The sequence below is a fragment of the Euprymna scolopes genome, chromosome 46 (genome assembly GCF_053919585.1).
Source record: "Euprymna scolopes isolate OS-2025 chromosome 46, ASM5391958v1, whole genome shotgun sequence".
NCBI lineage: Eukaryota > Metazoa > Mollusca > Cephalopoda > Sepiida > Sepiolidae > Euprymna > Euprymna scolopes.
In genome coordinates this window covers 87,680,637-87,705,477 of record NC_136527.1, presented here as the reverse complement: position 1 = coordinate 87,705,477, position 24,841 = coordinate 87,680,637, and the positions used below count along the sequence as shown (strand labels likewise).

The following is a 24,841-nucleotide window of genomic DNA, read 5'->3' as shown; positions in this document are numbered from 1 at the left end:
CTTACCGTGTTAAAGAGACAGTCGGTCGCCATTTAGAATTTTCCAATACATCGGTAAACACTGTATTCTTTTCGAGCTGAATAAACATGTTAAACTGAATAAAAACACGAAAATTATATCCAGTTTGGTAGAAAAGTAATTTATCTTGCCTTTGATAACATTTATTTGTTATATATTTGTTTATTGACAACTTTTTCGAATCTATGTGTACAGTAATACAAACCCTATAATTATTTCATGTCATTAAACGAAAAAAAAAAAAGAACAGATACTACACGTTTCCTTTTTTTACAGATATCATTGTCAAATAAAATGTATATTTATTTATAATTTGTTGTATTTTTAATAGTTTGCTGCAAACTTTAAATCGAGTATTAATCTTCTGTTTGAGAATGTGTTAAATTATCGATGGTTTTATATTGTATTTTTTTATTTATTTATAATTTTATTTCAGCATTTATTTAATATAGAATAACCACGTCGCTTATTTAATCATAAATAAAAAAAAAAAAAAAAAAATTATTCTATAAAAAGCATTTTCATTCCAAAATACTGAAATCGCCATTAAATAACCTGGAAAAGGGTTGATATGGCGTATAAGCAAAAGCCAGACTAAGAAATCAAGGGCAGATAATCGGAAATCTTGATTGTCTCCCTTGACGAACTTGTCTCCACGGAATTTCACGAGTGTTGTGGTCGGCGTTACGGAAATTACCGACCGTTTACTCATTTTATTTGTTTAAATAATATTATATGTAGACTTTCACCTAACAAATTAAATAAGAAGACGTTAATTTAGATTTAAATTAAAAATATTTCTCTGTCTGTCTGTCTGTCTATCTATCTATCTAGCTGTACTGTATCTCTCCAACTACATCCTCTGTCTGTCTGTCTCTTTAACCTCGCATCGGCTCTCTGCTTGGTTCCTTATTTCAGCCCACCAAATTAGTTCAGTTTTTTTATATTTTTTTTTATTCATAATTTGATTTCAGTATTTATTTAATATAGAATAACCGGGTGTGTATTAGTACTGGACACATAGATTCGAAACAGTTGTCAAAAAACAAATATATAACAAATAAATGTTATCAAAGGCAAGATAAATTACTTTTTTACCAAACTGTATATAATTTTCGTGTTTTTATTAAATTAAACATGTTTATTCAGCTCGAAAAAACAGTGTTTACCGATATATTGGAAAATTCAAAATGGCGACCGACTCTATCTTTAACACGGTAAGTTCGGAAAAAGATGTAATAAATAATAAACTAGACAAAATACTTTTAGAAATTCGCTCAATATATGTTACCGTGACATAACTTGACATATATTCGGTGGTTTTTTAATAGTATTTGGTCTAGTTTATTATTTATAACACCTTTTCCCGAACTTACCGTGTTAAAGAGAGAATCGGTCGCCATTTCGAATTGATATTTAAAAAAAAAAAAAAAAAAAGAATCCTAGCTACTGAGTTGTAGTCGACAATCGTAACATATCCCAAAATTACGAAAATGCAATCATTAAAGAATTTCCTAATTTTTTGTTTATTACAACAAAATTGCAAGAGTAAGATTAGTAAATGTGGATGTGTATTTTCCCCCCTAAAGTCCAACCCTATCCTCACCGTGGTAGGGGGGTGTAACGTTGTAGTTGAACAACAACTACACGGCTAAATGGGCTCTGGCAAAACAAAATCCAGGAAATGACGTCCGTCATCTGGTCGTCTTTTTATACGCTTGCATGTGGCGAGCAAAGAAGACGTGTTAAGGAAGGAGCAGGCTGAAAGGAGAACATTCCCCGAACAAAAAAAGAAAAATGGGCCTTACCCTATCCCTTTCCCTTATCCTAACCCTAACCCCTCCCGTTTGCTTCCAAGGCCCCATTTGAGCGTGTTCTCCTCCGCAGGCCTGCTTCTCCAAGTTTCCCCGACTTTGCAGGTAACTGGTTTGGAGGCTTTCTAAAGCTCTTTTATCAGTGTCGGGGTGTTGAGTCCACACTTCCAGCTCAACAAATACCTGCAGTGCAAGGTGCGCTTCTCCGAATTTCCCCGAAGAGGGAGCGACACGTGCTCGTGTTTCTACTGTGTAATGCATGCGTGCCTCCACTTGACTACGGATGACTAGAGTAATACTAAAATAGTTTGTGTGTGCTCACAAGCTGCTTGAAGGGCGCTGGTAATATTATTCCTACTATCTATCAACTACGAGCTGGGGCGGTAATGCAATGATGGACCTCCGATTAATAATATCCGATACGATAGTAGGAATGGCAGTTTTGTGAGCTTTCATAGGCTCTTCCACATTCACGCACAATCTTGTGGTATCTCTCTAGGAATCCTGTTGGGTAGAGAGAACAAGAAGTCCCTTCCCTTGTTTTGGAAGGTTGTTCGCAGCAACGCTTGTTTTATATGGTGCCCTCTTTAGGGAGTTCAACACCTTGTTGTACGGAACCCGATCAAAATCCAGTTAATGATGGCATGAGTTTGTTGCGTCCGTCATCTGGTCGTCTTTTTATACGCTTGCATGTGGCGAGCAGAAAAGACGTGCTCGAGCAGGCTGGAAGGAGAACACTCCCCCGAAAGAGAAAAATGGGCCTCCCTCTCTCCCGTGTGCTTCCATCAAGGCCCAAATTGTGTGTGTTCTCCTTCGCAGGCCTGGTCCTCCAACTTTCCTCGACTTTGCAGGTAACTAATCTGGAGCTTTTCTAAAGCTCTTTTCTCAGTGTCGAGGTGTTGAGTCAACTCCCAGCTCAACAAATACCTGCAGCGCAAGGTGCGCTTTTCCGAATTCCCCCGAAGAGGGAGCGACACGTGCTCGTGTTTCTACTATGTAATTCACGCGTGCCTCCACTCGACTACGGACGACTAGAGTAATACTGCTATTAGTTTGCGTGTGCTCACAAGCTGCTTGAAGGGCGCTGGTAATATTATTCCTACTATCTATCAACTACGAGCTGGGGCGGTAATGCAATGATGGACCTCCGATTAATAATATCCGATACGATAGTAGGAATGGCAGTTTTGTGAGCTTTCATAGGCTCTTCCACATTCACGCACAATCTTGTGGTATCTCTCTAGGAATCCTGTTGGGTAGAGAGAACAAAAAGTCCCTTCCCTCGTTTTGGAAGGTTGTTCACAGCAACGCTTGTTTTATATGGTGACCTCTTTAGGTAGTTCAACACCTTGCTCTCCTTGACTCTTCTCATTGTCGAGGTTCTGAGTCCGGTTCCAGGTGTACAAATAGGTGCAAGTCTGGATAGGGAATCTCCCCAAGTGGGTGAGCCTACGCTCTTTCTTATCAGGCGACACGTGCTCGTGTTACTACATAATGCATGCATGGCTCCATTCGACCAGGAACGACTAGAGTAATACTACCATTAGTTTGTGTGTTCTCACAAGCTGCCTGAAGGGCGCTGGTAATATTATTCCTACTATCTATCAACTACGAGCTGGGGCGGTAATGCAATGATGGACCTCCGATTAATAATATCCGATACGATAGTAGGAATGGCAGTTTTGTGAGTTTTCATAGGCTCTTCCACATTCACGCACAATCTTGTGGTATCTCTCTAGGAATCGTGTTGAGTAGAGAGAACACTTCCGTTTTCTGCTCCGCCTTTTATTCCGAGTAGAAACCGCCTTTTTCGGAGGATGTTCGTAGCAATGCATGTTTTATGTAGCGCTCCACTTTGGGGAGATCATCACCTACCTGGCCAGACTGTCCTTTCCTGTACGGTACCTGGTAACTAGTGGATTCCACCCTTTCCCTCCTTTTTCAGTTTGATGGCGACCACGACCAGCCAGAGGTGAGTAAAGCATCAAGCGTTTCTTCTTTTCGGTTTCAGTTTTTGTAATTGACAAGTTTAATTTTCCTCTTTTGTATTACTGCAGCTTCTAGTTAGAATCAGCATAAGTCCTCAGTTAAGTATTTCTTTCGTTGTGTTGCTAGTGATTAAAACGAATGCCTTTCTGCTTATATTTCCTTTAACCAACTTTTGCAAGTCTAACCAAAAATATTCACCCATGCTTGATCATAACCAGAATTATTTTTCTGTTACAGGTATTTTATTTTATTACTACATAATGCATGCATGGCTCCATTCGACCAGGAACGACTAGAGTAATACTACCATTAGTTTGCGTGTGCTCACAAGCTGCTTGAAGGGCGCTGGTAATATTATTCCTACTATCTATCAACTACGAGCTGGGGCGGTAATGCAATGATGGACCTCCGAGTTACAATATCCGATACGATAGTAGGAATGGCAGTTTTGTGAGCTTTCATCGCCTCTTCCTCATTCACGCACAATCTTGTGGTATCTCTCTAGGAATCGTGTTGAGCAGAGAGAACACTTCCGTTTTCTGCTCCGCCTTTTATTCCGAGTAGAAACCGCCTTTTTCGGAGGATGTTCGTAGCAATGCATGTTTTATGTAGCGCTCCACTTTGGGGAGATCATCACCTACCTGGCCAGACTGTCCTTTCCTGTACGAAACCTGGTAACGAGTGGATTCCACCCTTTTCCTCGTTTTTCAGTTTGATGGTGACCACGACTAGCCAGAGGTGAGTAAAGCATCAAGCGTTTCTTCTTTTCGATTTCAGTTTTTGTAATTGACAAGTTTAATTTTCCTCTTTTCCATTACTGCAGCTTCTAGTTAGAATCGGCACAAGTCCTCAGGTAAGTATTTCTTTCGTTGTGTTGCTAGTGATTAAAACGAATTCCTTTCTGCTTATATTTCCTTTAACCAACTTTTGCAAGTCTAACCAAAAATAATCACCCATGCTTGATCATAGCCAGAATTATTTTTCTCTTACAGGTATTTTATTTTATTACTACATAATGCATGCATGGCTCCATTCGACCAGGAACGACTAGAGTAATACTACAATTAGTGTGCGTGTGCTCACAAGCTGCTTGAAGGGCGCTGGTAATATTATTCCTACTATCTATCAACTACGAGCTGGGGCGGTAATGCAATGATGGACCTCCGAGTTACAATATCCGATACGATAGTAGGAATGGCAGTTTTGTGAGCTTTCATAGGCTCTTCCACATTCACGCACAATCTTGTGGTATCTCTCTAGGAATCCTGTTGGGTAGAGAGAACAAAAAGTCCCTTCCCTCGTTTTGGAAGGTTGTTCGCAGCAACGCTTGTTTTATATGGTGCCCTCTTTAGGGAGTTCAACACCTTGTTGTACGGAACCCGATCAAAATCCAGTTAATGAATGACGGCATGAGTTTGTTGCGTCCGTCATCTGGTCGTCTTTTTATACGCTTGCATGTGGCGAGCAGAAAAGACGTGCTCGAGCAGGCTGGAAGGAGAACACTCCCCCGAAAGAGAAAAATGGGCCTCCCTCTCTCCCGTGTGCTTCCATCAAGGCCCAAATTGTGTGTGTTCTCCTTCGCAGGCCTGGTCCTCCAACTTTCCTCGACTTTGCAGGTAACTAATCTGGAGCTTTTCTAAAGCTCTTTTCTCAGTGTCGAGGTGTTGAGTCAACTCCCAGCTCAACAAATACCTGTAGCGCAAGGTGCGCTTTTCCGAATTCCCCCGAAGAGGGAGCGACACGTGCTCGTGTTTCTACTATGTAATTCACGCGTGCCTCCACTCGACTACGGACGACTAGAGTAATACTGCTATTAGTTTGCGTGTGCTCACAAGCTGCTTGAAGGGCGCTGGTAATATTATTCCTACTATCTATCAACTACGAGCTGGGGCGGTAATGCAATGATGGACCTCCGATTAATAATATCCGATACGATAGTAGGAATGGCAGTTTTGTGAGCTTTCATAGGCTCTTCCACATTCACGCACAATCTAGTGGTATCTCTCTAGGAATCCTGTTGGGTAGAGAGAACAAAAAGTCCCTTCCCTCGTTTTGGAAGGTTGTTCACAGCAACGCTTGTTTTATATGGTGACCTCTTTAGGTAGTTCAACACCTTGCTCTCCTTGACTCTTCTCATTGTCGAGGTTCTGAGTCCGGTTCCAGGTGTACAAATAGGTGCAAGTCTGGATAGGGAATCTCCCCAAGTGGGTGAGCCTACGCTCTTTCTTATCAGGCGACACGTGCTCGTGTTACTACATAATGCATGCATGGCTCCATTCGACCAGGAACGACTAGAGTAATACTACCATTAGTTTGTGTGTTCTCACAAGCTGCCTGAAGGGCGCTGGTAATATTATTCCTACTATCTATCAACTACGAGCTGGGGCGGTAATGCAATGATGGACCTCCGATTAATAATATCCGATACGATAGTAGGAATGGCAGTTTTGTGAGCTTTCATCACCTCCTCCTCATTCACGCACAATCTTGTGGTATCTCTCTAGGAATCGTGTTGAGTAGAGAGAACACTTCCGTTTTCTGCTCCGCCTTTTATTCCGAGTAGAAACCGCCTTTTTCGGAGGATGTTCGTAGCAATGCATGTTTTATGTAGCGCTCCACTTTGGGGAGATCATCACCTACCTGCCCAGACTGTCCTTTCCTGTACGGTACCTGGTAACGAGTGGATTCCACCCTTTCCCTCCTTTTTCAGTTTGATGGCGACCACGACTAGCCAGAGGTGAGTAAAGCATCAAGCGTTTCTTCTTTTCGATTTCAGTTTTTGTAATTGACAAGTTTAATTTTCCTCTTTTCCATTACTGCAGCTTCTAGTTAGAATCAGCACAATCCTCAGGTAAGTATTTCTTTCGTTGTGTTGCTAGTGATTAAAACGAATTCCTTTCTGCTTATATTTCCTTTAACCAACTTTAGCAAGTCTAACCGAAAATATTCACCCATGCATGATCATAACCAAAATTATTTTTCTGTTACAGGTATTTTATTTTAATAAAAATTAACAAAATAATTAACATACACTCAGTAAAATGCAATGTACTAAAGTAACATAAATAAAACAAAAACAAAATGTAAAAATAATAATGCAAAATACAACTAGTTATTACAGGTTTCAACAGCAACAGCCATGACCCTGTCATCCCAATATTGGATGCAGTTCCAGAAACTCATAAAGTAAGTATTGATATCTTCTTCTAATTATAATTTTTTAAAAAAAGAAAATTTCACAAAAAATAAAATACTGTGATCTAAAGGAAAATAAACCGAAAAAAAAAAAAATGTAAAAATAATAATGCAAAATACAACTAGTTATTACAGGTTTCAACAGCAACAGCCATGACCCTGTCATCCCAATATTGGATGCAGTTCCAGAAACTCATAAAGTAAGTATTGATATCTTCTTCTAATTATATTTTTTTAAAAAAAGAAAATTTCACAAAAATTAAAATACTGTGATCTAAAGGAAAATATACTGAAAAAAAAAAAAATGTAAAACTAATAATGTGAAATACAACTAGTTATTACAGGTTTCAGCAGTAGCCGTTACGCTCTCATCCCGATCTTGGATGCAGTTCCAGAAAGTCATAAAGTAAGTATTGTTATTTCCTAATTATAATTTCCAAAAAAATAATTTCATAAAAATAAAATGCTATGAAATAAAGGAAAATAAATAAAACAAACAAACCAAAAAAAGAAAAAAACAATTAAAAAAAAAAGAAAAAGTTATTCAAGTTTTCAGCACCAGCAGCAGCAACACCCATGACCCCTCTCATCCCCATCTTGGAAGCAGTTCCAGAAATTCCTAAAGTAAGTAATAATATTTTTTTTTTTTTATAAGCAACTCCAACTTCCCATCGAATTCATAAAGGTTTCATTTATTGTATCAATGTGTCTTGGTGGTGCTGCAACAACTACCTTGATTTATTTCTAATTTTCTAGTGATTGTTGAGACTTCAGGACTCTAAACCACCTTTTCAGCACTTGTTTTGTACCAGCTGCTGAATTTGCTTTGTTTTAGATGGGTTTCAGTTAATTTCTTAATTTACTTGATTTCTTTTTTGTCTAATGACTTTTGATGATTCCAGCTTCTAATTGGCCCTTTCTTTTCTTGTTCTCCAGTACCGTTGAACATTACTCGCTTTTTTTCGCACCTGATAAATTTTGCTAATTAATTTTTTCTCTTTTTGTTCCAGACTTTATCCTGTCTATTAACTTTTATTCTCTTTCTAGTTCTCTTGCAGCGTTGAACATTACTTGTTTTTGACTTATTTTTACTAGTGAGTGTTGAGACTTGAAGATTCTAAAAGAGCATTTCTTTACAGCACCTGATAAATGGCATCCTATTTACTTGATTTCTTTTTTGTCTAATGACTTTTGATGATTCCAGCTTCTAATTGGCCCTTTCTTTTCTTGTTCTCCAGTACCGTTGAACATTACTCACTTTTTTCGCACCTGATAAATTTTGCTAATTAATTTTTTCTCTTTTTGTTCCAGACTTTATCCTGTCTATTAACTTTTATTCTCTTTCTAGTTCTCTTGCAGCGTTGAACATTACTTGTTTTTTTTACTTATGTTTAGCATACGCACAGATTTGGTAAAGTTAGCCGAAAACAATTATATATAACATTTCTTCAGTTTGAACTCATTTTTGCCGAGAGAGATAGGTTTCCTTGTTCATGTGGATTTGCCTAAAGTAAAGTATGTAAATGCATGAACAATATGCTTTGTAATTATATACAAATATTTACATTACTATTGTTTTTTTTTTTTATTACATTTTTACCTCAAACAAGGCACTTTGCCACTATCAGGGGGAAACATCTACTGGGGTACTGGGGTACTATGTAGGGATTTGGGCAGGGAGGTGTTGGTTCACGTTGCACTTGAACTTATGCATGTCAGTACAGTTGGGGAAGCAGTGACCTGGAATGGAATTCCAAATTCTAGCAGTTCTGGGGAAGAAACTACTGGAGTAGAAAGATCTTTTAAATGTAGGGATCTCTACAGTGTGGGGGGTGGGATTTTGCAGCTTGTCGGGTCTGTCGAGGGTGTTTACGTTGTGGGGGCACAAATGCTTGCAGTTCATCAGAGCATTCACCATTATAATAGTTGTAGAACAGGCAGAGGGATGCAACGTTTCGACGATGGGACAGAGGCTGAAGCTTAGATGCCAGTTTAGGGCCTATCAGATTTGCGACTTTCTTTTTGAACCCTGTCAAGGAGCGAGAGACTAGTAGCCGATGCACCAGCCCAAATATGACAGCAATACTCCATACATGGGCGAATAGTGGCCTTGTTAGAGAGGTACAGGATACTTTGGGGTGTTAGAAGTTTTCTAGCACGGTAGAGAGAGCCCACCTTCCTCGCAGCAGCCCTGGCAATGCTCTCGATGTAATTGTTCCAGCTATAATTATCATTTTCATTATGGATCAGTAATATAATTTTACTACTGTTAATATATTCTAATAAATTATAATATATTAAATAACTATAAAAACTAAAACTAATAATTAAAAACAAAAAAATCATGATTAGATACTAAAACATAACTTATAAATTAGCGCTAAATTAAGTTATAACCGATCAAATAATAAACACTAAACCTCGACATAAATGTAAATATCAAAATGTTAAATTGTATAAATACTGAAAGATTAAACACTAATACTAAAATAATACTTTAAAACCAAAAATATACCAGAGAATAAGTGATAAGCTGTTCTAAAAATAAACTTATTACTAGTAAAAATATCTTGCTGATCCATATAAGAAAATGATAATAATAATGGCATATTAAAAATGAGCAATTATTAGAATAACGATTGCGCTCAAATTCGAGTTTGCCCTTTACACGCCTTTGCAGTAATATTTATGCCCCAAAACTGAAAAATGTGGCTGATTACTTGGACCTGAAAGTTCTAAACTAGCATAATTGTCTGGCATCTCAGTACTTTGTACAAAACTAGCATTTTATCCCTGGGAGTTTGGGGGTTTTGTGTTGAGCCAAACAACGAAAAAACGCGTGGTAGCAGGGAGGAAGGCTAGAACCCGTTACGTGTTTGCGTGTATGACCACTGGCAGTGACGTAGGTTTAAATTAAAGCTAGAGAAAAGAAAGCACGGCATGACTTACAAATACATCGTGGATTAAAGCAACCCCCTAGCTATTTGTCGCGTGAAGTAATAATTACACTTATATATATGTTTTCCTTTATTTTTAACTTTGACACATTAACCATTATTGATTAAGGGTCATATGAATTTATTACGTTAGATCCATGGCCAAGGAAACTATATCTAACATTTCAGTGGTTTATACTATAAGTTGTACACTTTCACTTTTATAGATATATCCATTTCAAAATTACTCGGACTTGTAACGACATGATTCCATTTCCGTTGGATTAAAACTTGTCTCTTTTTTCTTTTTATTTAGCAACCAGCCGAAACTTCTCCCAGAAGAAGACCACTCCCATCCAAAATTTCTACAAGAACAGGATAGCCGCCGCCACTTCAGGGTCCTGGATATGACCTTAAACTGTATCCGATGGTAAAGCTCCATAAGCGGGCTTGGGGAGTGTGGAGCCACCCTTTAATTACCATTGCTCCCAGGTCCACTCTGACCCGGAGTGGTAGTACCTGTTAGGGTCCCCACTGTGGGTTACATATTTTTCTTCTAATAAACCTTTAAAAACTATAAGTCTATTTTCTGTGTTATCTATTTGTTATACATCATGTGCCCCGAATTAAATTGTGATATTCGTTTTCAGCATATTCGAAAAGATTAAAAAAATCGACATAGAATTACATATCAAATATAAAAAAAAAAAGGCTAACCCTGACCCCCAACCCTAATCCATCCTAGAGACAATTTGATCAAAGAGGAGCAGCATGAATATCAGCAATAATGTATGCCAAAAAAAAAAAAAAAAAAATTACTTAATATTGGTTTGAACTATAAAGAACTCTGCACTTGTAGAGTTTTCGTAATTTTTGGATATATTACTATTTTCGACATGACAATTAACTACGTATGGAGGTTGGCTTTGTTTTAATATGCAGGGAGACGACGGTCTCATGACAGTCACCTCGGTCTTGTTCTAATTTGAGCCTGAACACTTGTTATGTTCCAAAGTAAATAAACGCTTTAAAATAAGTTAAAACAAAAAGAACTTCTCAGATATTAATCAAGGCAGATAAATCAAGTCAGAGTTTCCTTTAGGAAACCATATGAAAATATACTCACAAATATATGTATATATATATATATACATATATATGTGTGTGTGCTTTCTCAAGGGAGATAATAAAAATAAGAGTTATCTACCTTTAAAAAACATGAAAATGTACTAACAAATATATATATATATATATATAGTAATTTATGAAATATATATGGCGATTAAGCTACACTGAATATTCGGCGTTTCATCCACTATAGGATTCGTTAATTTATGAAATATATATGGCAATTAAGCTACACTGAATATTCGGCGTTTCATCCACTATAGGATTCGTCAGGCTAACGAATCCTATAGTGGATGAAACGCCGAATATTCAGTGTAGCTTAATCGCCATATATATTTCATAAATTACTAACGAGCTCTACCAACGTATTGAGCAGTTTTGAAGTAAATACTTAAAGTTTATGCATAAATCTATACTTTCGTATATTAATTTTATGTGAGTAAATGAAGTAGTTATATATATATATATATATATATATATATATATATATATATACACAACTTCTTAATTTACTCACCTAAAATTAATATACGAATATTCGTTTTCAGCATTCCTGACCATGAAAAAAGCCGACCGGACAGTCCTTTGGGAGCCTGAGCCACTTGCGGATGCTGTTTCGCACGTTAACATCGATAGCCCTGAGAGTATTGTGGCGCACGTTGCCCAAGACAAATGAATGCAATAGCCGGGGCATCGCATATCCCCGCCAGAGCTCAATGCGCTGCTGCGGCTTTAACGGAGCAGAATGCAACTCCCCGAGCCAGTCATGGACCACCTTGTGGTGTGGAAAGGGAAGTATCCCCTTCCAGTCGAAACTGACCCCGAGCAGCACAAACGAATCCAAGACCCCTAGGGTTCGAACGGGTTGAGCACCACAGACAAGCTCCGCTGCGGCCAGGTGTACGTTTTTCGCCTTCTTGTTAGACAAGATGGCAAGAGACAGTGATTTAGCGGGGTTAATCACCATACCCGATCGCGCCAAAGCTAGTTCCACCGCCTCAAGCTTTACTCGCATACCCTCTGGAGTCCGAGCGAAGAGAGTAAGGTCATCGGCGTAAGCTAACGCCCCTACCTCAGTTGACCCCATTGGATAAGCGATCTCGGGCAAGGGACAAGGAAAGAACCTCATCCATGACCATGTTAAAAAGCAGAGGCAACAAAGGGTCGCCCTGGCGAACACCACGGGAAGGGTGAAAAACCCGGTCTCCCAGCACGCTGGTCGTAGCATCATAGCCGGCCCGGATGTAGCGCACCAGAGGATCTGGTGCGCCAAACCTGCGCGCTGCCCGGCAGATCGAGTCGTGATTAACGGTGTCAAACGCTTTGGAAACGTCGATCATCACCGTCACAGAGATCCCGTGTCTCCCGATGGGCACTCTTGAGAATTGCATTTAAACAGGTGGTGACCTCCAGGCAGCCATCCCTTGCAATTGGGCGAAGGAGGGTGGCTCGCTGGCATCCGGCGACTTCGGGATAAGGGAGACTCTTGATCGGATAAGAGAGAGGGGAGGTGCTTCGCAAAGCAACACAAGGTTTAAGGTGGCTGTCACTATTTTAACCCCCTGCAAGGTCTCGTAGGAGACAACGTTCGCTGATAATTAAATTACTTTTATAATTTGCGTAAACTTTGGTACTTGTACAGTTTAATCAACATATAAAAATGAAAATATCAAAAAAAGTTTATATTGTACGTATCCGTTTTGAACTGAAGATCTCCGAAAAAAAACAAAAAAACATTTCACTTAATTTGATAGAGTAGTTTTTTTGTGTTTTTTACAGCGGAAAACATGTTTTTATGACAGCACTTTGAAGGCAGACATCTTGGATTTTTTCTTAATTTTTGTTTGGATTTTAGAAACGCCACAGGAAGATAAATCCATGTAAAGCGCGGACATCCCCTCCCCATCTTTAATTCTAGCTTTTCTTCATAAAAATCGAACATTTTGCTCGGTATCATAACAAATTGTTTTTTCGCTGTAAAAAAAAAAAAAACCTATTTGATGAAATTAAGTGAAATTTTTTATTCGGAGAATTTCGTTCCATAACGGATACGTACAATTTAATTATTTTTCGATATTTTCATTTTTTTAATGTGTTGATTAAACTGTACAAGTACCTTTTACTTCAAACTAGATAAAAAATGTGAAACCTTAGAGTACAGAACTACCCTCACTTCTTTTTGCTACCAAATCATGGCGACTTTTATACCTGAAGAAGGTCGAAGGTTACATCGGCCGAAACGTTGTGCAGATAAGATGTGAGAATGATTGTTCGATTAATCGAAACAAAATAAATAATATTTCAACATTATTGATAACAAGACAAAGTTACAAGATATTGTCAAATTTGTCACGGTTCAACAACTTCCTGGAGTTCCGCTGGACTTTCGATAATTTGAATAATCATTTCGCCATCCAAAACAGACGGCGCGGTCGGGTCGTTCACCTTACACTGATGTATGTCAAAAAGTTTCCGATTGTCAATAACAAAACCGCATTCCTGGCACATAAAAAACTGTTTCTCAACAAGTTCTTCGTAGTCGGCGTCTGCTGTTTGGATTGATATTTCTCTAACGTCTTGAATCGAGCCAAGATCAGCATCAGTCGACACGATCTGAGAGGTTTTCGCCGTCTCGATCTCAACATTGTGGGCCCGCATGTGTGACTTGAGCGTGAACTTATACTTGGTCGAATAGTTGCAATATGTGCACTTGTAAGGCGTGTCATAATTGTGCAACAGCATATGTGACGCCAGAGCCTGCGGGTCACTGAAATTTGTGCCGCACGTGTGACAAAGACTCGCGCTATTCTTTTTCAAATGTTTCCTCAAATGAGTTCTCAAATTACTGCGATCGTTTGTCGCAAAGTCACAAACATTGCAAGCGAACGGTTTTAATCCGGAATGTTTCAAAATGTGCACCTTCAGGTTTTTTTTCCACGCTGTCCGAAAATCACACAATTCACACTTGTAGCATCGTTCCCCCGTGTGGATCCGATTATGGTGTTCTAAGTCTCGTGGTGAACCAGTGCGGAAGTCGCAGTTCATACAGCATAACGGCTTTGCAGGGTTCCCGCTGCACTTGTGGCTTTCGATTTCCACTGCATTCTTAAAACCAAGCTGGCAGCTAGGACATCTGTGCGGACGTTGCACCATTCGGCACGCGAAATCCTGATGAAACTTGAGCGTCAATTGCGTAGCGAATGTCTTGAAGCAGTCTTTGCACTGATTCGTTTTCACTTCCTTCCCAGACGTGTGTAACTGCTTTTCATGGCGTTGCAGGTGATGCGCGTGGAAGAACGCAGCGGAACAGAAAGAACATTTATAATGGCGTTCGTCTACAAGAAATTGAAAACAAATTGATATTAAAATTGAAAACATAAATGGGTCAAAGTTCACCATTACGCCAACTGGAGACGTCTCAACATTTTGCAATAAATCAACAACTTTTAAAGGTTTTCGAGTATGCTGAACACAGATATCACCGGGAAAATTAGCGCAGACAAATAGTTTTCGAGATATAAATATCTGAATCGTGCAATGTAATTTCTAGTAGTTTGAATTGGCCGCCATCTTTGTTGTTTCAATGAAATGGGATAGTGAGCATGCGATATGTGTTGTTATGTTTAACGGTTATTCAACGCTATTTCTTTCGGGATAAACATCCCCCCACCTCCCAATGTTAAGAACGGCTTTTAGAATAACCCCCCTCCCCATGTTAATAACGGCTTTCGGAATAAACATCCCCCACACCTCCTGATGTTAATAACGGCTTTTGGAATAAACGCCCCCCCCTTCTCCATGTTAAGAATGGCTTTCGGAATAAACATCTCCCACTTCCCCATGTTAAGAATGGCTTTCGGAATAAACATACATCTCCCCATGTTAAGAATGGCTTTCGGAATAAACATACACCTCCACATGCTAAGAACGGCTCTCAGAATAAACATACACTTCTCCATGCTAAGAACGGCTTTCAGAATAAACATACACTTCCCCATGTTAAGAACGGCTTTCGGTATGACACCCCCCCCCCACCCACTTCCCCATGTTATCGATTTTAGCTTTACTGTTATTTTAAAATCAATAAATATTTATTATTTTATCGTTATTATCAGCAATGGAAGATTTTGCTTTAAACAAAATCAAATAAAAAAGGCCAATCAAAAGAATTGTTTTGGCATCGGAAAATAGGCACAAATTTTTCAGATTTTGATACGGATTCCCCCAAATTTGTCGACTTTTTTGATTCCATATTCCGATTAATCGTCAAAACAATAATATATATATATATATATATATGGGTAAAACAAAAAGCACTCTTAATGTCTATCGCTAATAATAAGCCATCATTCTTACCAAAATCTGCATCCTGGACCCGAGTCAACCAAACATCATTTCTCCTTTTCCAACATACAGTCATGTTTCGTTTTATCACAACTCATCAGTGCCGCTAGACTAGCATCTCTTGCAAGCCAAGGATTGAACCTAGAACGGTCGTGTTGAAAGTCGGCAGTTCTCCCACTATATATATATTAGTACTTTTAAAAAAAATAGCTGGCATAACCTGAGGGACACCTTCAATCAACAGATTTATCAGGAGTTAATCGATGATCATAGAAAAATAAAAATATCTCGCAAGAACAGACTGATAGAGAAAAAGGGAAGGACAGGTGGGAATACGGATAAAATAGCAGTAAAATAAATAAATATATATAAATAAATATATATATATATATAAATACTTATATAAATAAATACATATGTAAATATATATTTATATATGTATTCCGATTAATCGTCAAAACAATTATATATATATATATATATATATATATATATATATATATATATATATATATATATATATATATATATATATATATATATGAGTAAAACAAAAAGCACTCTTAATGTCTATCGATAATAAGCCATCATTCTTTCTTACCGAAATCTGCATCCTGGACCCGAGTCAACCAAACATCATTTCTCCTTTTCCGTTTCGGTTTGGTTCCGCCTGGATTCGACGTCTCATCGAGTTTCTTTTTCTCACTCTTAGCATCTGTCTTTTCCCCATCACCTTTGTTAACTTCTTCAGCTACAGATTCAACAATCTTTTCTCCAATATCTGAAATCTTCTCAGCATCCGTAGCCGAAAGGCTTGGAGGATGTGAGCCGAGACCAGGATTCGGATCCGAACGACAATTCATTTCTATCCTGGCTTCTCGTCCATCGTGACTTTCATCGATTAATTGATTTTCAACACTGATGTTATTTTCTTTGATCGACTCCATATCGCTTGTATTGATGCAAACATCCGTCACTTGTACGCCCACGCAGTCCTGAGGGTCAGTTTCTCCTGCGCTCACCATCGCATGGTCATCTGCCTGATAGTCTTGCAAACTAATAAGGACTTTGGCCGTTTCGCCACTGTCTTGGTCAACGAGTCTCGTCTCGGTTTCAGTACCCACGTTACTTGTCGGTTCAATTTTTGGCAGCGTAACTGTGGCATATTGTTCAGCAGTCTCTATCGGGTAACCATCACATTCACTGGACACAAAGGAATGCATCGTCGTCGTTGTTGTCGTGCTTTCTATTTCTGGTATTTCAATGTCCGCTTTCTCGGCTACTTCGACACACTCTAAGTATTCAATATTGGATTGCTGTTTATTTCTGAAAAAGAGAAAATCAAATTAGCCAATGAATCAGTAGAACTTAGGACTTATATATATATATATATATATATATATATATATAATAAAAGTTACAATAAGTTTACTAAGGTAATCAAAATGGTAAACTTATAAATATTAAAGAGTTAATATTTACAAATAAAATAAACTCAGCCAGATATAAAAAGCTCAATAAAACCGAAAAGGAAATAGAGCTTATAATATGAACAAATGATTAATAAAATATGTTAAAAGACATCTTGAAAAAGAGTTAAAAACATTCTTTTGCCTCCTGTTCCCCTTACCTCACCCTTTTTTTAACCAAGTAAGATCTTTGACTTACTTGTAGTTTCGTTAAATACTTTTATATGCAAAATCCGATCCTGCATTTTGCTAATTCCTGCCCTCTGATGAGAAGGAGAGTATTTCTTCGAAACTCCGCAGATTAAGGACTATCCACTTATCTTGTGCTTCCTTTTTTAAAATTAAATATGTTTTTAACTCTTTTTCAAGATGTCTTTTAACATATTTTATTAATCATTTGTTCACATATATATATATATATATATATATATAACTACTTCATTTATTCACATAAATTTAATATATGAAAGTATAGATTTATGCGTAAACTTAAAGTATTTACTTCAAAAGTGCTCAATACGTAGGTAGAGCTAGTTAGTAATTACTATATATATATATATATATATATATATATATATATACACGGGTCTGGCCATACCCACATGGGGAGACAAATAAATAGAAACATTAAAAAATCCCCAATACATATTTTTAAATACACCCCTCTATCTAAACAAACATAATATCTAAGAATCCAAAAAATAAATATCAAAATTGAATGAAAACACCCCTACCCTTATTTTAGAGGAGCTGGTTCCTCCCCCCCTCCTCCCTCCCTCCTCACACATACACATTAGCAATGACCTTGGATCACAGTCACCTTTCTAGGGATGCAAATAACTTCATAATACTATAAAACAGTACACACATTCTTCAAAATAATAAAAAAAAACACACACATCCTACCCTAAAGGGGAAAAAGATAAATAAAAACACAAGCAGAAAGAAAGAGTGAGAGAGAGAAACACAGGACAGGGGTGACCACAGCCCAATAAAATAGTAATAAAAATTGAACATTCCAATGAAAAGTAGATTCACTTACACGTTTCCATGTCTCGGAAACATTTCAAATGAATTACGAAAATGCTATTTTTACATCTCCAACACATATTGAATATATTCTAAGCATTTTAAATAATTTCTGAAGAGGACGCTTCACAGAACGTCTGAAACGCGTTAAAAACGATTTCAATTATTTAAAAGCATTATTACAATGATCTAAACATAATTTTCAATGAAAAACCAAGACACGGAATAATAAAATAATGTTAAAAAATACACATTGTTGGTGACCGCCCCCTTATATATATATATATATATATATATATAGTATTATGAAGTTATTTGCGTCCCTAGAAAGGTAATTGTGATCCAAGGTTGTTACTAATGTGTATGTGTGAGGAGGGAGGGGGGCAGCTCCTCTGAAATAAGGGTAGGGGTGTTTTCATTCAATTTTGATATTTATTTTTTGGATTCTTAGATTTTAGTATTGTGATTTTTCATTTCAGTCTTAGACTGTTCAGGTATTCTTTATATTATGTTTGTTTAGATGGAGGGGTGTATTTAAAAATATGTATAGAGGATTTTTTAATGTTTCTATTTATTTGTCTCTCCATGTGGGTATGGCCAGACCCATATATATATATATATATATATATATATATATATATATATATATATATATATATACTAGCAAAAGTACCCGTCGTTGACTGGGTTCAAAAACAGCCTACAGAAAATGGACTCTGATTTATGAAAGTATGATAGGTTATGAAAAGGAAGGGTTGTAAAGAGATAGCTTCGAATTTGGGGTATCAAAACCAAAGCAAAATATGATGAAAGTAAAAATAAAATAGATAAACCCCATAATTTATTATACCATACCTGTTCACACTGAAACACTTATCACAATATTCTGTGTATCTATATAAAAAAACCTTGTTAAACTTTGTGACATATTTCCATTCTATGGAGGTCAGGCGCGAACGAACACCCCATAATTTTATTATACCATCCCTATTTAAGTTAAAACATACTCATCAAAGTATTCTTATGTACATCTATATCAAAAACACTTGTAAACGTTTTTTTTTTATATTTTTTATTTCCATACTTTGTGGACCAGGCGCGAACACAGACTCCACAATTTTAATGAACCACCATTCTGCCAGATCAAACATACCCATTCCTGTGTCTCGATACATCTTCTATCATTATATGTAATCAGTTTTTTTAAAATAGTCAACCATATAGGAGCCTATTCGTGACCAGACACACACACACACACACATTCAGCTTTATATTATATTATATATATACTAGCGGGGGTACCCGGCGTTGCCCGAGTGATTGTTTCCGGGACGGGGGGGGGGGGAGTTTTAAAAAATGTTATGGTAGGTAAGTAGGAAGGATCAAACCCGGAGTCATGAGTAAAAGTAGGAAAATAAAGTGTGAAAAAAAAAAAAACATCTGCAACGTTAACAGTTCGGCCACCAAGAAAAGTCCATTCCAGTTGTTTAGGAAAAAAAAAAAAAAAAAAAAAAAAACGACTACGGTAGGTCGGCGCGAACGTGAAAATATAATGTGAATTGTCCAGCACGCTAACCACTACGCCACAGAGCACTGCAGCTTAGTTTAGTGATTTTAAATAACTTCACATGAAAGAACTACGAAGCCAAACCGGTGTTCTCTTCTCAACTGTTCCTTGTGAACAATCCCCAAACGGTGTTAAGTGGTGGCAGGGGGAGGAGGAATTTATTAGAGAGAAAATATTTTACCACTTCCATTGATCTTAACCGATTTTGGCCGTGACTTCTCAGCAGAAAAAGTATAGAAATCTAAGATTATCGAGGAATTTGAGAAATAATAAGCCTATAACACACCTCAGATATTGTTCTGCCGTTTGTGCATATTATATTTGCATGAAATATCTTGATTTTTAATCCTATTAATGTCAAAATCAGACGAGAAAAAATGAGTTCATTTTATTTATATAGAGATATATTACTTCACAATAAGTAATGCAATAAATCTACTGGTTTGGAAATCCAGTGATTATCGGTCTTACAAAATATTATTGGCTATAATATTTTTTATATATATATCTATATATATATAAAAGGCAAAATGTGTGTGACCATTTTGTGTATGTCTGGCAAAGGCTTTTCTCGCACACGGTCCCAGGTTCGTTACTATCGCTTACAACTGTGTATATAGGTCCTATATAATAATATCTAGGAATTAGGAAACTGCGTAGCGTATAGATTTATTTACGTCGATTTTTACAAAATTATTGCTATTTTGGCTTCTTGCGCGTTGATTGGGCTTTTTAGTATATATAAAGTGAAACTAAACTCAAACGATGTCTTCGGCATTGCGCCGGGAAAAACGTCCAGAAACAATCAGCTTTGATCAGTTGCTATTCAATCTGGACAATTGGGAGCGGCTTTCCCCCTCCCCAACATCTGTTGGGGGAAGAAACAGTTAAATTTGGGTAAACAAACCCAAATGCTGCGTGACTTCTATTTGACCTTCTTAATTAGGTCAAATGGAAGCAGCAGAGTTAACTTTTATTGCACATGCCTGTTTTTATAGTTAAATAACCTGCTTAACGTTGTCCGTCGCCGTGGTTCAATGGTTAACTTAGCACATTTTTTTTTCACACATTAATTTCCAACTCAAGGGTACGGGTTCGATCCTCATACACTCACCTACCAAAACATTTTTTTTTATCATTTAACCCCCCCCCCCGGAGTTTTAATTTACCTCAAGACACCCGGGGCATCGCCAGGTACCCCCCCCGCTAGTATATATATAAAAGCGAAAATGTGTGTGTGTGTGTGCACTTTTTGTGTATGTCCGGCAAAGGCTTTGGGGGGGGGTGCTCGGTCGGGTCACTCCTCCTTAAAACTTTTTATATACTGTCTAAATCATAATATCTACGAGTTACGAATGGGGGTCATGTCTATCTTTAATTTGCACGACTTTTACACGCTATTTATGGGAGCTGGTTTTCCCAAACATCTTGGAGGGAAACGCAGAAACTGGCTTGCAGCCAAAATTAATTTCATTTTTTTATCTTTTCTGTCCTGACTCATCAGAAGAAAAGATACTCATCAACTTTAAAAGAAAACGAAAGGAATACGGGCAAAATTACAAAATCCAAAAACTCAGAAGAGTAGTTACGATTGTGTGTTTTTTTTAGTTAGGCCATAGGCCAGTTAAGGACTGGCTTATTCTGTGAGAAGCAACCATTTATTAAGTCGCCTGATGAAGACTTCTGGTTTTAACTGACCATTTGTTAGAAACATTAGAATGTCCAGTGTCGCAACCATGTAAATTTGTTTATATATATATATATATATTATATATATATATATATATACATATATATAGTCTTTGAAATTTTTAACCTTTAAAACTATACAAAAAAATATTTTTTATCATTCGTTAGAAAACCATCCAGTCAGTAAGTCATTTATTCACCTGCAATCACTGCATCAACTCGCTCTCGAATTTACTATAGTACTAATAATTTATTTTTAAAGGGATCATCAGTTGTTTACCATGAAACACTGTTTCAGGGATTTAAAAACAAAACAGTATATTACATCATGGCTCCCCAGCAGTGTTGATCAAACACCACCACCCTTAACCTCAGGAAGAAGACATGTTACAAATATTTAATCTAATTTCCTATTCTTAATTGCAGTTACTAACCTTTTCATGCTATAAATTTCCACATTTAAAATGGATATATTTTTTAATTTATCAGTCTTGTATTTATAAGATTAGGATTAATCCATTTAACTACTTATCACCCCTACTATGATTAGTATTTTTACATTCTTATTTATTTAAAATTAGATATACAAAGGTTAAAAAAAAAAATATATATATATATATATATATATATATATATATATATATATATATATATATATATATAAACACACATGGAGATTTCAAAAAATTAAAGAAATTCTTTAAGAGGAGACTTATCAGGATAATGCAAAGAGTCAACAAGAATAAAAACAACAATATAAAAATATATACGAATGCATACCTAGTTATTTCGAAGCCTAATGCTTCTCATCAAAAGAAAATGGTAGGTAAAATGTTAGAGATGTGATGTCTAGCGATGACTACATTAGCAGCAAAATAATAGGCCATAATTTGAATACCCCTTCCAATATATACGGACCTAGCAGAAGTCTCCTATTTCGAGAAACCCCATTCACTAATAATAATTATTATAATAATAATTATAGAATTTAGCCATGGCATGGATCAACTACAAAAAAGCGTAAGACAGGATCCCCCACGCATGGATAACAGAATGCTTAAAAATGTATAAAATACCAAGCGGGATCACTGATGTAATAGAAAATGCAATGAAAACATGGAGACTGGAACTGACAGCTGATGGACAACACATAACAGAAATTAACATACAAAGAGGCATCTTCCAAGGAGACTCACTATCACTATTACTGTTCATCATAGCCATGATGCCCTTGAATAGTATTCTGAGAAAGTGCCAAGCCGGATACAAGTTCTCCAATACAGAGAAAAAAATGAACCACCTGATGTACATGGACGATCTTAAACTATTTGCAAGGACCGAAAAGGACCTAGAGACACTAATCAACACTACCAGAATCTTCAGTCAAGATATCCAAATGGAATTTGGAATGGAAAAGTGCGCACAACTAGTTATAAGAAAGGGAAAACTGGAAACGACAGAAGGCATGGAACTACCCAACTAAACAGAAATTAAGGCACTAGGGGAACAAGACGACTATAAATACTTGGGAATTCTGGAAGCGGACACCATCAGAACAATAGAAATGAAAGAGAAAATTGGAAAGGAATACCTCAGGAGAACAAGAAAACTCCTGGAAACGAAATTGTATAGCAGAAACCTAATAAAAAGGTATAAGTACATGGGGATTATCGCTAGTAAGATAGTCTGGACCGTCGGGTTAGGGTGGACAAAAGAAGAACTGGGACAACTCGACCAGAAAACCAGGAAACTCATGACCATGCATAATGCACTACACCCAAAGGACGATACTGACAGACTCTACGTGAAAAGGAAAGACGGCGAGAGAGGACTGATCTGTATAGAGGACTGTGTGAAGGACACGAAAAAAGAACTAGAAAAATACATAATGCAAAACACTGAAAGGATAATTATGGCAGCGAGAGACACCGAAAAAAAAACAACAAAGCAAAAAACAGAGAGACAAATGACAAAGCGAGAAAAGATGAGAATAACGAAAACACCTGGACATGGATGTGAAAAGGACATATAAACCGTGAAACTGAATCTCTAATAACTGCAGCACAAGATAACTTGATAAGAACCAACCATATCAAAGCAAGGATCGATAAAACACAAGAAAACAGCAAATGCAGACTATGTGGACAGAGAGACGAAATGCTAAACCATATAGTAAGTGAATGCAGCAAACTGGCCCAAAAGGAATACAAAAACAGGCATGACCAAGTGGGGAGGGCGGTGCACTGGGAATTGTGCAAACGACTGCATTTTGAGCGTACAGACAAATGGTACAAGCATAAACCCGCAACAGCACTCGAAAACAAGAACCACAAAATCCTAAGGGACATGGACATACAGACGGACAAACCCATCCAAGCAAGAAGACCAGATGTCGTAATAATTAACAAGAAAGAAAAATCCTGTCAAATTGTAGACTTTGCTGTCCCAGCTGACCACAGGGCGAGTATGAAAGAAAAGGAGAAACAAAGGAAATACACAGAGCTAGCCAGAGAGTTAAAAGGGATTTGGATGATGAAGAAAATCAAAATAGTACTGATAATAGTAGGAGCACTAGGAAAAACTTTGAAAAAAGAATGGCAAAAATTGGAATCAGAGGAATAACTGCAAAAATACAACGCCTAACGATAAAGAAAACGGCTGAAATATTAAGGAAAACCCTAGAATGTGTCATCACCGTTCCCCTCCTCTAATAGAAAAGTGATACCAAAGAGCCAAGAAGGGTTAAGTATGATGGAAAGACCGAGGAGAGAGCGCTGGCCAGACCTCCGCTGGACAAGCGCGAAGAGAACTGGGATCATGGGGAGGCTTAGTGCCACTCAAATTCCAGTATAAACCAATGGCCACTACCAGCAAGAAATCAATGGTATGAGACTATTGCGATGAGGCAGATTTATCTGCAAATGCTATCGAAGGAGGTGGAGAGAGCTGGACGTCTGGGGAGACTTGTTGTCACTCAGCTTCCAGAGAACACCACAGGTCTCCAAACCAATCAATTGTTGACTTGTGTGAAAGCTCCATGTGAGCCAATAATAATAACAATAATAACGATAATAATAATAATAATAATAATAATAACAATTATAAAGATAATAATAACAATAATATTAATAATAATAATAATAATTATAATAACAATAATAGTAATTATAATAAAAATAACAATAATAACGATAACAATAATAATAATAATGATAATGATAAAATAATGCAAAGCTCTACAAATAGAGGTGGAGCTCATATAGAAGATAACAAATAACAGAACAACAATATAAAAATATATTTAATCATTTAATCAATATGGATGTTACATCAATTAGAAATAAAGAAAACCATTATATCCGTATATATATATATATATAAAACTACATTATACCAGTATAGATATATAAAACTACATTATACCAGTATATATGTAAAACTACATTATATCAGTATATATGTAAAACTACATTATACCAGTATACATTGCCAGGGCCGCTGCAAGAAAGGTGAGCTCTCTCTACCGTGCTAGAAAACTACTAACACCCGAAAGTATCCTGTACCTCTATAAGGCAACCATTCGCCCATGTATGGAGTATTGCTGTCACATTTGGGCTGGTGCATCTGCTACTAGTCTCTCGCTCCTTGACAAGGTTCAAAAGA

The 24,841-nt window shown here is 37.1% G+C and overlaps 2 protein-coding genes across 3 annotated transcripts in view; one reads left to right on the top strand and one right to left on the bottom strand.

The window, feature by feature from the left end:
- LOC145270603 (uncharacterized) overlaps nucleotides 1-24,841 on the top strand; it is a 96,672-nt gene that overhangs the window by 21,724 nt on the left and 50,107 nt on the right. The window lies entirely within an intron of this gene.
- The window catches only part of LOC145271235 (uncharacterized), a 30,188-nt gene continuing 18,721 nt past the window's right edge, over nucleotides 13,375-24,841 (bottom strand). For both annotated transcript variants that reach the window (XM_080126789.1, XM_080126790.1), the window contains 2 exons: nucleotides 16,026-16,750; nucleotides 13,375-14,415 (listed from right to left, as the gene is read on the bottom strand). In XM_080126789.1, the coding sequence (XP_079982915.1) occupies nucleotides 13,430-14,415; nucleotides 16,026-16,750 (1,711 nt within the window). In that variant the 3' untranslated portion in view covers nucleotides 13,375-13,429. The remainder of the gene's footprint in view (nucleotides 14,416-16,025; nucleotides 16,751-24,841) is intronic.